General features: G+C 39.1%; 1 protein-coding gene across 2 annotated transcripts in view; it reads right to left on the bottom strand.

Annotated features, from left to right (window-relative positions):
- The window catches only part of ppp1r16b (protein phosphatase 1, regulatory subunit 16B), an 88,654-nt gene that overhangs the window by 7,872 nt on the left and 67,408 nt on the right, over positions 1 to 13,374 (bottom strand). For both annotated transcript variants that reach the window (XM_044347785.1, XM_044347786.1), the window contains exons 4-6: positions 11,102 to 11,247; positions 8,623 to 8,726; positions 3,012 to 3,136 (exon numbers count right to left, since the gene is read on the bottom strand). In XM_044347785.1, the coding sequence (XP_044203720.1) occupies positions 3,012 to 3,136; positions 8,623 to 8,726; positions 11,102 to 11,247 (375 nt within the window). The remainder of the gene's footprint in view (positions 1 to 3,011; positions 3,137 to 8,622; positions 8,727 to 11,101; positions 11,248 to 13,374) is intronic.

The raw sequence follows: 13,374 nt of genomic DNA, 5'->3' as shown, positions 1-13,374 counted from the left end.
CGTGTTTAAGTGGATGTTTATCTGAGGTGCCACAATAAGAGAGCATCTTTGAAGCATCTGAGGAATGTTAAGGTCTAATAGTTCCTGCAGTGATCAGATGTGTCTGGTTTTATGCCTTTCGGCTGCTGCTGAGGATGACTGGAATGTGATTCTCTGATGGGATTTTTGTTTTCAAAAGCAAATGTTTTTCAGGGTTCGGCATTACTTAACAACATTCTGCAATTTTAAAAAAAAATCAAAGCTTTCTCACACCAGTGAGGAGCTTTAGAACCACTGCAGAAGGGCTGTGGATGACCAGTGGAGAGAAAATGTTGAGTTGAACTCAAGTTCAATAGATATGATTCATATTCAATGAAATTCAACTTGAATCATTTTATTAGTACTTTCTCCTCCACTCAAAAATGATTTTCTTCTTTTACCTACAATTGAATGTTTGAGCTTCACTGTACAGAATATGTATATGATGTATATGCAGAGTTTGATACTGGAAGGATGTTTTCACATTCACATCTGCTCAAAGTGGAACGTTTCTGTGATTTGTGACATCACAACTAGTTTGGAAGCCAATCCTGGTCCAATATTGAGATGTAGAAACTTGAAGCCTCCAGTGCACATAACACTGAGAATGTACTTAACATTGAAGCAGGAGACATTACTTCAGTGTAACATTTCTCAAATTAAATATATTTGCATAATAAGTAGCTGCTATTTGATGGATTTTAACTACAAAAAACAGTCTAATAAAGCAGCATTTTTCTTGATGTGGTTCAATTTTCTCTCTCAATATCACTGACAACCTGTCCAGCTGTACCCTGACTCTAATGCATGCTGGGATAGGCACCCTAAGTCATTTATGTTATCTGTTATTATACAGTTCTGACTTTTACTGTGTTTTTTATGTAATTTGATGATTTGGTAAGTACTAGAGTGTCTGTCACATTGACATACTGAAAGTTGTATTTTCCTTCTTCCCCTCCTCTTCTTGAGGTATTTTATCATTAGTTTGCATCAGTTAAGTTCAACTGATATTTCATAAGAATTACCAAAAACATTATTTTGCCTTTCACAGTTCGATCAACCCATTTTCAACTACAAGAGATGAAAATCATTGTTCCTCAACATCAAAACAAGGACACAAAATGTATTACAATGTACAAAAGATTAACCTTACATAACTTCCTACCAGTTCCTGGTCCCTTCCTCTCTTCTTTGCCGGACATTTTAATAAAGCACGCTCTAGTTTGCTTCATCATGGTCGAATGAAGATTAACAGGGCGCATAAAACAAGGGGACAAGCAGCTCAATCAGACAATTTGTGGTAAGACTTTACAGCTTAGCAGGGTTATTTTGGGCTACTACCATGTAATGTCCCCTAGCTATTTTCATCCAGTGATCTGTCACTGTGTTTTCCTCAGTGTAGCTTAATCCCTGATACATAATAAAGACTTCATTAAAACATCTGACATTACACGCTAGATTCAGGAAATTACACCCTACCGATTTTTTTCTGGCCTTCCTTACTTTTTTAAATGTGTCAGGGCATTAAACGTCTAAACAAAGCAAATTGAGTGACCGAATTCTCATGCTCGCTTCTGCTCTCTCTACAGCATTTGACATTACATGGAAGAACAAAAAGCACAATTTCAAAACAGAAGGACGCAATGGACACATTAATAATAAATAACTCTGCTTGCCAATAACTGATGTATCGAATGGTGACTGCCAAAGTAAAGGCCCCATGAGTGATGTATCATGTCCAAACAGTGATTTGTTACCGTGGTACAGAACAGCCTGAGCAATGCAGATATAACAGAAGCGTGTCCATGTCGAAACCATTAGGATGTTTCTCATGAACTTATTTTGTCTAGATGCAGCTCACTGCACATTTGCTAGACTTTAGTTGCTTATTGCTCATTATAATACAGACATCTTCACATTCTTTGATTCTTTTTCATTTTTTTTTTTGGAGCTGTATTTGTTATTGCGTAAATCATCATGTTTGAAGCTTTTATCTTTTGTGTATTTGAAATCCATCATTAATACACATCTTCTTGTAATTGCAAGCTTTTTGCTTATTCATTAGGCTCATGGTGAATTTGTGTTTCATCTCAAATTGCTATGATTGTCTCACTCATCAGTCAAAGTGATGCAGTTTATTTGGATTTTGAGTACATTTCAGATCTAACCTTGCATCAGTTTATGCATTCGGTGGTGAAATTTGCCATTTATGACTCTCTAATAATGTATTACTGTTTTTCCTTAATGCATACATATTTAATTTATTGTCATATTTTATTCCAGGTTTGCCCTGATCTACTGTTACAAGGTTGAATTACTATTATGGATGTATTCAGTGCTCCTGAACAGAGAACTCGTATCAGCAGAGCATTTTAAAATCATACAGCTGATTAAATGCCTGATTAGCTCTGATGGTTTTATAGCCTCGTGAGTTAGTGTTGCAGAGTGTGTAATCTTTTAAAGGTGAATCCAAGATGGCCTTGTGAATATTTACACACAGTTTCTTTTTGCCATCGGTAATCGACCTGTGATTCCTGATAATCTGATTTGAGTGGGTCTCTGCCGCACTTGTGTCAAGGAAAACACACCCAGAACAGCTTGCATTCATTTAGTGACACAGTCTGCAGCTGCAGGAATGAGTGTTATTAACTGCATACCAACATCCCACTCAAACGTTTGCTTCTCTCTTCATTACCAGCAATTCGTCATTGTGATGCGTGTTATCCCCAAACACATACAGATATATAGTATACAATGATAGTTTTACATCATATGTAAAATGATGATAGTTTTGTATATTTTTTCTTTTACATGTGCACTTTTTTTTTTGAACAAACTCAGATCTCAGGTTTGTGATGCACCTTAGATGTTTTTGTGTTTTGTATGTTTTTTTCCCCTCTGCTTCCGAGGGAATTGAAATGTAATACCAACTGTTTTTTAAATTTTTTTAAATTGAGATTGGTGGAGAAAACACAGAGAGCGCAGTGTCTTACCAGTGTGGCTCCCTGAGAGTCCTGATGGTTGACCTCCTCTCCCTGTCTCAGCAGTTCCTGAATATCTCCCAGCAACCTCCTCTCCGTTGCCGCTCGTGTCTCGTTGATCATCTCCTGGGTGATGCCTGTCAATCAAACACGCCGGCAGAACCAGAGCGTTAATCGCAGGGGGGGGACCGTTTTTTTATGACCGCCTTAATATACAACTGCAGCACGCTGATGGGGCAAGTTTATGATCTGATTAACATGGAGGGACGGAGAGGAAGGTCAGACTTTACAGAGCAGGACTGCAGATAAAACAAACTTCAGAAGGTGAACTTTTCAGAGATTCCTGATTGACAGCCACAGCCTTTTCAGATCACACTGGAAGTTTTCTATATGGATCCCTGTCATGTGACAGTAACAGTCACTGATTTTGACTGTTACAGTGATCTTTCATGGGCATAGCAAGGGCCAAATGTAAACATGACTAGTTTATAACATAAAAGTAAGAATAGTGTTAATTATTGGAAATTAATTCACCTCTAGACAATTCATTTCATTCGTGTTCAACTTATCCTGGAAATTATTCCCTGAAAAATGGGCACTACATTTGCAAAATCAATACAGAGCTGCTTATGTACATATATTTGGATTTTTAAAATTCAAAGCAGAAATTCGATGGCTATTTTCTGTGGGTGGAAAACACGCTTCTTTTTCTCTACCATATTTTGGCAGGAGAAGACTTTTGTGATATTTGGCACCCAGTTGATGCTCAGGTGGAAGCTGTCTGTCACAGCTGCTCTAAATTCCACCTTTAATCCGAAGTCCTGCTGCCAGGTCGGACTCAATACGGTGACTGATACACTTCAGTGAAGAACTTATCCTCCCACAGCTCAGCAGTAACGTCCGGCAAATTTGAAGAGATGTCAGATTAATAATGAAAAACAACCTGTCAGTCAGAGCTGTGACTCTTATATTTTTACTCTGTGTGACTGACTGAATATGTGAGTTACTTTAAGGATGAAAGAAGTGCTTTACATCTAAAAATTACAACAGATTAAAACTAATTAGTGTTACGGAAAGGGCCTGACTATTCCATTTTGTGTCACTTAAAAAGGTTAAATGTCCATTAAATAAAATCCAATAAAAAAGGTTGAAAATGAAAAAAGTCAGGAATTTAAAGATCAACACAACACGCACAACAACATCTTAATGGAGCATGAAGGATCTGGAGGAAACTGGCATTCCTTAAATTAAATAAAAAGGTGAAGTCGACAGGCATCACCTGACTGTGCAGTATTTTGTTGTCAGTATTTCAGCCCCGTGACCTTTCTCCTGACACTGACTTATAAATTGAACCTGGTCGAGTGATGCTGAAGGCAAATCTGTCACTTATCCTACACGCCGGCATCCAGCCTGCGAATTGCGATTTTAAATTCAAACTCCTGTTTCGATGTCACACTCTCGTTTCGCCTGTAGACCACACTGACTTTCACACCGCACTCAAAATCAGAATAACAGTCGGAGGGTGTTTAAAGGAGCAGGAATCAGGACGATGACAGTCCCCTCTGTCGACTGACATGACAACCCTCAGGCTACTATCTCTCCTGTTTGCTGTTGTTTCTCTTGCTGGAAACAGTCTCAGTGGCACCGATGTCAAACATTTACTTGCCTTGTTTCTTTCACATCACCTACAGCTTGACGATGCGCCTAAGGTTTTAAAAATACAAACCACAACAAACTTTTCTCATACTGTCATACCACAACAAATAGTAGCAGCCGTAAACAACTTCAAGTTGAAAGCCCAGGATTCAGTTACATCTACTTCCCCATCAAACTGACATCAGATCATTCGTACATGCCCACAAACCACTACCCGTTCTGTAACCTTTGTTGCTAAGGTAACAGGCTGTTGGGGATGTCAACTCGCATATTTCAGCAGGCTCATGTACTGTCCGTCAAATTTTTGGTATTTTTGCTTGAAAAATGACAAAAATGTTGACTTGATTATCAAAACAGTTGCATATTCATTTTATTTAAATTGATTAATTGACTAATAATTGCAGCTGTAAATCAATCATTTTCCTAAATTATTAATATTCTGTCACTTTGCTGATTGTTCTAGCAATAAATCAAATCTTCCAAAACATCCTTCAGAAATCTATGAGTGACTGCATAAACATGTTCAGCAGACCATGAGCTAAACTGTCATTCCTCATCACTCCATCAGTGCCGGGCTGGATTTGACTGGGATGCAAAATGGCGTTAGCTGTGTCAGCTGTGCAGCCATTTGACTAGTCTGCATTCCCCACTCTATTTCACCAGGTAGACACCCCCCCCCCCCTATCACTGCAGTTCATCAGAGATGTACTGGGCTCTACAGGGGGGGATCAAGGAAGAGTCAGATCAGTCGATGCTGCATATCAAGTGCTGTGTGTACGTGTGTGTGTGTGAGGGAGTGAATGAGAGAGAGAGAGAGAGAGAGAGGGGTGAGAGGAGAGTGAGAGAGAGTGCTTGTGTACCCATCCCTGCGGCGTCTCTGGAGAGAGAAGTCTTATCCAGCAGCATAGTGCTGAGAACATTACCGGAGCAATTAGCAGCGCCGCGCTCCCTTTGATCGGCTTAATAATCATTCTTCTCACCTACTGTACCGCTATCTGCATTCTGCGGCTCGAGAGATCCTATTGTAAGCTGAGAACCTAATTTTCATCTGTCTGCTGTCTCTGTCCTCCCTCTCTAAGCCCCCCCACCTCTCCTCCCCATTTTTTCTGTCTATGTGGGTTTCCAATACTGTCTCACATCCAGGATACAACCCGCGACTGTTGCCATGTTCCCTATTTGCACCGTTAAAGCTATCAAAATCACTACCACTGCACTTGTTTACAATACAGTACTTATCATAACTGAGTTTTTCTGACCTTTAATTATCCTGGGAAATATGACTGAGCACACATGATGCTCTCCAGCACCACCCTGCCTCCATACAGTCGACTTCTGTTTACCACAGAGCAGCTCCACTGAAGCGTTGGGGGATTTAGCGTTATACTGAAGGGCACCTTGACTACTGTTCACTACTGTACTCGAACCAACTTCATTTCCAAGCCAGTCTGGGCATTCATACTACAGTATTTCTCTAAACTCAAAGCTAATAAGGCCACAGATTGTGCTGCTTTGTTGCCAACTGTGTGCACACGCGCCTGTGTGTGTAGATGTTTACTAGAAAACAAAACAGTGTCAAGAGCTTATGTAAAACAGTCTGTCAGCTCGACTCTCTTTGTGTCAGTCTTTCTATGTGTCACACACACAGACAGATCTGCACACACATCTAAAAACACAGTGCGGATTCCCTCACTTCCTCATTGATGTGCATTTATCCGTATGTCAGAGCTGATCTCCTTGAACTGTCTCAGTAATGTCATACACACACACACAAACTGTGCCAAATGTGGCTGTTTACAGTGACACAGCATGAATATACAGTATTCTAATCTGCATCCCGTCAGGGGGTGATAGAACAGTGAATATCTCAGAGCTCCCTGAGGCATCAATCCTGAATCTGTGCAGGACAGTAAGTGCTTTCCGAGGTCATGACCTCACTGTCATCTTCCTCAGCAATCTGTTCCCGTGGGTGGCATATTTTCAGACTGCCAGGAGCTGCAAACACCCACTTATCTCGCTGCAAAGGTTGAGTCACCTTCGGATGTTCCATGTGAGAAAAGGGTTTTCCCATTAGAAAGTGAACTGTTGAATTAAGTAGTTTGTGTGCAAGTAGTTGTTCTAGATGTGCATGTAGTTATATGAGACAGGACTGAGTGATGTAACCTGCGAGCAATATCCCCATTAATTGGCCAATTTACCTTGAAAAGGGAAGGCATCTGTTCTCTTTTTTTAATACACCGGTGCACAAGGATTCTCGATTCTTGCAGTGAGCCTGGTATTGAAGATGACATATCATGTTTTTTGTGATTTTCTGTTATTTTTATACTGTTATAATGTCAGATGTCTGTTAAACAAGGCCAAAGTTCCAAAACTTGAGGTGAACGTATGTAAAAATGCTGCCTTCAAGTCCAAAGCGCAGGTTTAAGCTCTGCTCTGAATGCTTCCTTTACAAAGTTACCACTACATCTCCATCGAACATCGACGTCAGATCATTCACGCATGCCCGCAAACAGCTGTTGCCGTCGTCCACTGGTATATTTCTAATCAGATTCGGGCTCAGACATGTACGGATGTACTGTGTTCGAGACGCTGACATTTCAAGTAAAGAACAAGAAAAAGAAGCAAAATCCAACTACTATCGTTTGTTTACGTAGCCACCGTAGCTGTCGGAAGTCTCCCAAAGGTGCAGCTTCTGGGAGCTAACCAATCAGAAAAGAGTGGGCTCATCAGTAGGGGGGCCTTAAAGAGACAGGAGCTAAAATAACCTGTTTCAGACAGAGGCTGAACTGAAGGACCAGTATAAGATAAAAAAAGGTTTTTTGAACTGTAAATCATGCAGAGATATTCCAGTATAAATATAAACTTGGAAATTTGCATATGTCCTCTTAAATTATTTGTACTGAACTATAAACAGAAAATTATGGATTATAAATCTGATTACTGATGTTAACTTTATTTCATATGACATATATTTAGTAGTTAAGAATACTTTAATGCACTTGTTTGCTAAGACAGAAAATAAAAATAAAGATGGGCTCTGTTTCACGTCTCTTGTGTAGTAAGTAACAAATATTAATATAATTTATTTAAGTATTAGTGCAATAATTGGATAATTTGGATAACACATATATGGCTTTCCTCCATCTAAGGTTTAAGAGAAGGAGTAGCAAACACTGGTGTAGTAGACGTGTCTGAAACGTGCTGTTGGTTGGTTGTGTGATTTTTGTTGGTGACTTTTCTTCTTGGCAACATGCTCATCATTTTGTACAACATGGTTGTGTTTCAGGTGATAGAGGAAAGTGCTTATGTTTCCTCTCGTAGCTGCTATTATTTTGTGACAGAACTTACATTTAGCTTTATATTGTTCTGTATTGTGTTTACTCAATTCAAGCGTAACTCAGTATTTTGTCTATTCAAGTTAGATCACACACTCATAGTTAATTACATTGCTTAAGACCAACTGGAATGAGCAGTGATTGGTTATTAGTTAGATGTGATTCATTGTTGTAGTTTTCACTACATTTACTGAAGGGGTACGCTCAAAATGCCAGCCAGTCTGAAAGAATTGATTTTCTGAACAAGTCTTCAATCAGGTCGGTGACAGATTCATAATATTAAGCAAACTATCAGTTTATTGGGCCCAGTACTGAATCTGTCTTAAACCTGCATGACTCAGCTCCATAGAAACATGCTGTTAAAAAGCCTTTAATGGTTAAATGGTAGTGGTACAAGTGAGACTGAACTGGCATAATAATGAAGTAACCAGACACAGTGCAATCTTCACAATGGCATCATGAGAGCACACGGAGAAGCAGCGCTATCTCATTAATTTAATCTGTCTACAAACACTGTGTGACTGTTAAAGATGAGTTCCCAAACTTCTCCGAGAAAACACAACAATTACACTCATCAACCGAGAGCTACAGCCTGAAAATGTATACGCAATAAAAATGAAACATTAATACTCTACCTCTGTTGGCCATAGCCGTCTCGATGATGTCCAGCGTTGGATCGTCTTCACACAGGTCGTAGGGCATGTTCCCATCAGAGTTAACCGCCAGCAGATCTGCACCGCTGTTGGAAACGAGTAAATGATTAACAAGACTGGAGTGTAGATTTTTCAAAGACTTATAAACATTGTATGTAAATGTACAATATCCTTGCTAATATGTGGATTATACCAGAACAATGTATGTATATTGTTGTTTAATATATTACATTTAAAGGCACCATCTGTGATGGTAAATATACACAAATGTGTAACCCCTCTAATGCAAAAATAAAAAGCACAGCATGAAGTTTCTCAAACTGATTTATTGGCTTTTAAGAGAAAGCAGCTAAATCTAATTTTGTAAGATTTTCTGGTTCTGTAAAAGGTTTGTTTACATCAGGAATGTTTGTAGACGTATTTTAAACTCTGGTCAGCTGGGAAACCCCCCAAAAAATGCCTTAGAGTGCTGATCTATAACTCAAACTCTTAGACAGGAATGACAAAATAAATCTGAGTTAAAGTACGAACTGATGATGCTAATTAAATTCTTTCAGTCCAGAGCAAGTCAGACGGTGGTTGTACTGGACAGCTTCCAGGTGTGAATGTGTGTGAATGTGATCAGGGTGTTCATGAAAAAGAGGGCATTGATCTCAGTGAATAAATAAAGGTTTAAAAAAAAAAAAAAAAAAAGTTGGCCTGCATTATTCAGCGGTTTTTAATCAGTAATTTCACTGAGGATAATGAGTCCAAGTGACATCATGAGTGGCTCGACAAGTCCTGCATGTCAACAGATGGTGGCAGTGTGTCTGTAGTTATGCTGTGTGTGTGTGTGTGTGTGTGTGTGTGTGTGTGTGTGTGTGTGTGTGTGTCTGTCTTGCATGTCCACAGGCAGCAGTAATATGATTGTGTACACATACGGTGTTTTCACTTGTCTGCAGCTGTTAATGTCTCTTTGTGTGTGTATGTTTATATCAGAGGATCAAATTAAACACTAATTGAAACTGTCTAATTAAATCCTAATAGAGCACGCTCATGATGTGTGATTTCATGACTCTACTCATTCCATATGTGCAGGTGTGTACGTGTCGGAGCAAAGAAAAGACATTTTTTTGAATAATGAATACATTTGCATAACAATGATGGCTGATAACAACTCAATCTCTGCCGTTTGTAAATCATTACACGTTCTCAGGCTGGGAGATCAATCAATATTATCCTTTATTGACATTATTGAACTGCAAAATGATGATTTGATCTAATTATATTATTGTATTACCAAATTCTGCTCTTCAAATCTACCACTCAGAGCAAATTGTAATTAACAAAATGAGTGAAGTTTGTCAAAGGAAATACATAAAAGTAAATTTGATTGCTTTGTATTCATATTAATCCATAAATAATTAATAATATGCCTAAATATCATAATAATTTCAACCGTATCTCCAAACCCTAACATTTCCTTATGTGCTTATTTCTCACTGCTGGAAATATTGGAGTAAAAATTCATTTCCCCACCATGGCTATAATCCATTTTCCAACCTTGGTTTTTGTAATTTTTTTTTTTTACTACAATATTGTTTTGTTTTTCTTCCTACTGCTATTAGTGCGGGTTTGGCATTTCCTCTACTGCTAGGTATATAACCATCAATTTCTGCTACTCCAGGTTGCATGCTGTCATTTCTGGATCAGAGACACCTCATTTCTCTTGGCCAGAACTCAATTTCAAAAAAAAAAAACAAAAAAAAAAAACACACAAAACAATTCATAAGTTCATACAAATTGCCTACTGTGGCTCACTGGGGACAGTGGTTGCATTTATAATGGAATATTTGACAGCACAACAAAATACTCTATATGCCCCGTTAATTTAAGAGCGGTGTATGCGTGCAGAGTTTCCCTCAGGAAATTGGTTAGCGGATGCGATAACTGCTGCCAGGCCTCATATGATGACAGCCATTAATGGTCAAGCTGGTCAATAACAACTTTAAACTAACCTCAATTCGACGCACACTCTATTGGGTCAAACGTGTGTCCAGCTGGTTATTATGAAATTAACTTCAGCCTCATGTGGCAGTGAGTTTTTTCCTCACACATCAGCATCTGATCTGGATGTTTATCTCTATCTATCTATAAAAATTTGAAAGTTTTCTTTCTTCTCACACTGTGACGTGCTTTTGTGACTCATTACTGTAAAGCCAACATATGATGATGAATGAAATAATCACCTGCTGAGCTGAATCAAACAGATCCTGATGCATCTCATCTCTCAATGTACTTACTAGATGAGGTTTTAAACAGCTGTCTGACTGATAAGCAACATTCGCTGAATGATGTAGTGCCCAATGCTTGTTTTCCCTGAGGAAACCTAATAATATATTTCACAAAAATGTTTTTTAAAAAATGTAAAGCATATATAACCCTTTGATAAATCCCGGTTTGGAATATCTGCATGTCTTACTGTGCAATGAGTATCTTGACAAGCCCTGCATGGCCACAGGTAGCAGCAGCGTGCAGCGGCGTCCACAGCTCGTTGTCCTGAGCGTTGACGGTGGCTCCTCGGTCCAACAGGATCTTCACCATCTCCTCATAGTTATCTATACAACACTGTATGGAGACAAAGGGGGAGAAGGCAAAATGAGAGGAGGGGAGAGATACATTTTGCTTCAGTTCTTCTGATACTATTCTTGCTGCTGTGATATCTCAAAAACCCGAAACAGAGACAGAAAAACAGAGAAAGGAGAGAGACTTGAAGGACTTAGATTAAGGAGAGAAGTATGACAAAGTGAGAGGAAAGGAGGGATGGAGAAAAGGGAAGTGATAGGGGGTGAACAGGAGGCAAGAGGGCAGGAAGGCAAAGGAAATAAAGAGAGAAAAAAGAAAAAAGGAAGGACAGCAAGAGGTAGAGAAAGAAAGGGGGACAACCGAAAGAAAAAAATGGACAGAGTGACAAACAGATCCACTGTTTCCTCTTGTTGGGAGAAAAATCAAATGCTAAAAAGCTGAAGAGGAGTTTTACATTTTAATATTTTCAGTCTGACATAGCATATAATTCATACAGTGAGTACTCAGCTGTGCTGCATTGAAGCTGCACGCTTCAGCACCTTAATCATTGCAAGAAAAGGATGAAAAGAGACTCATTTGTCACCAACCGCACAGACGAACATGAAGTCCATAAAGAAGTCGAACTGTATCTCTCCGAAAAGTCCTTTAATAGCATATTGCACGGTGCAAAACTGAGAACACAGGAAGCCACTTTGGACAAAGTCATTCTGACATCTCAGCCATTGTGTGGGTTGTTGTTTGGATTCAAGACAAAACTGGAAATACACCCATAACTCACACCCATCAACAGAGACAGATAGAGACAGACAGAGCGGGACGGAGAGTGTTTTCCTTGTTAAACTGGGTGTGATTACAGGGTGGGGAGGAAGGAGACTTTTCCATAAAAAGCATCCTCCAATCTAGCTGCAGACTGTCAGCAGCGGCAGTTTTCCCCATCAGAGCTAATTGGTGTGAGTGTGGCCGTGCAATGCGGTGCTGAATAAATACGAAACCAACAGAGAAGACAAAAGAGGAAAAACAACATGCTGCAATGAGATGACATGGTGCTAAAACACTAAATTACTTTGTCACGGAAGGTAATCCTTGTTGCTAAATATGAGAGGGGCATCGCAGCATCTCGAGACTTTGTTATTATTTATGCTGGTAAAGTTGTAGGTTTGAATCTAATTCATGGCATCTGCTGGATGTTATCAAGCCTCCCATCTTACCAATCACTCCACAGTATATGCAGCATATTAAAAGGGAAGAAATATTGAGATCAGAAATGTCACAAAAAAATTCCTTTTTTGTACCAAGAAACAGCTGCATATTTTTTACAAAAGAGCATCTTCACTTTGGTGAGAAACCACCGGAGTGTTGTCACTTCTCTGCTCTGCTTTGAAATGAAAATGAGGCATCTGTCATGATTAAATGTAAAATCTCTGATGACAAAATGACTGTTGTTAATCCCATTATGAAGTCCACTGATTGAATGTCCTCTATTGAAGATTAAACAATGAGAGGGGAAAGAAAGATGGAGAGATTGGTAATAAATGGTAAATAGAGATAAGGAATTCAAAAAAAATAAATAAATAAATAAATTAGTCCACTTTGTAAGCCACTTGTCTTGCTCAGGGTTGCAGGAACTGGCAGATTTTCCCAGCATGCAATGTGCAAGAGGTGAGGTGCACCCTATTACAGGGCTTATACACATTCATTTCACCTATTCACCTAGTCTTTGGACTGTGCGATTGAGTGCTACACATTTCCAAATTATTCTGACAAGTATTCTGAACGTTCTCTACATGTGTTATTATTCACTTACTATTTACAAAGAAACTGTCGACATACCTGAGCCTTGACCTGAAGTCTGAGTCTAATATGAAGGAGATGAATAAAAAAAAATAACATGAATGGATGAACGTATAGATTCACTGAGATGTACAGAGCAGTATTTTCCAGTGTAGCTCCTGTACTGTAGGTTTCTCTTGCAGTTGTAGATCTCACCAAAAGTCTTGCCCTTTTCAAATGTGGGACACACGACGTCGCTGGGTTCGTCTGCCGTTGCCTTTATGTTGTTAATCTGACAACATAAGATTCAGACTTGTGTGGAAAGTGTTACAGAAATGTCACTGGATCCGACCTAGTAGATTGCTGTCATGACTTTTGCATAAAAGTGACTTAACTGCT

Source organism: Thunnus albacares, chromosome 4 (genome assembly GCF_914725855.1).
Source record: "Thunnus albacares chromosome 4, fThuAlb1.1, whole genome shotgun sequence".
Lineage (NCBI taxonomy): Eukaryota > Metazoa > Chordata > Actinopteri > Scombriformes > Scombridae > Thunnus > Thunnus albacares.
Note: the sequence above shows the minus strand (reverse complement) of the source record. Positions and strands in the feature narration are given on the sequence as shown.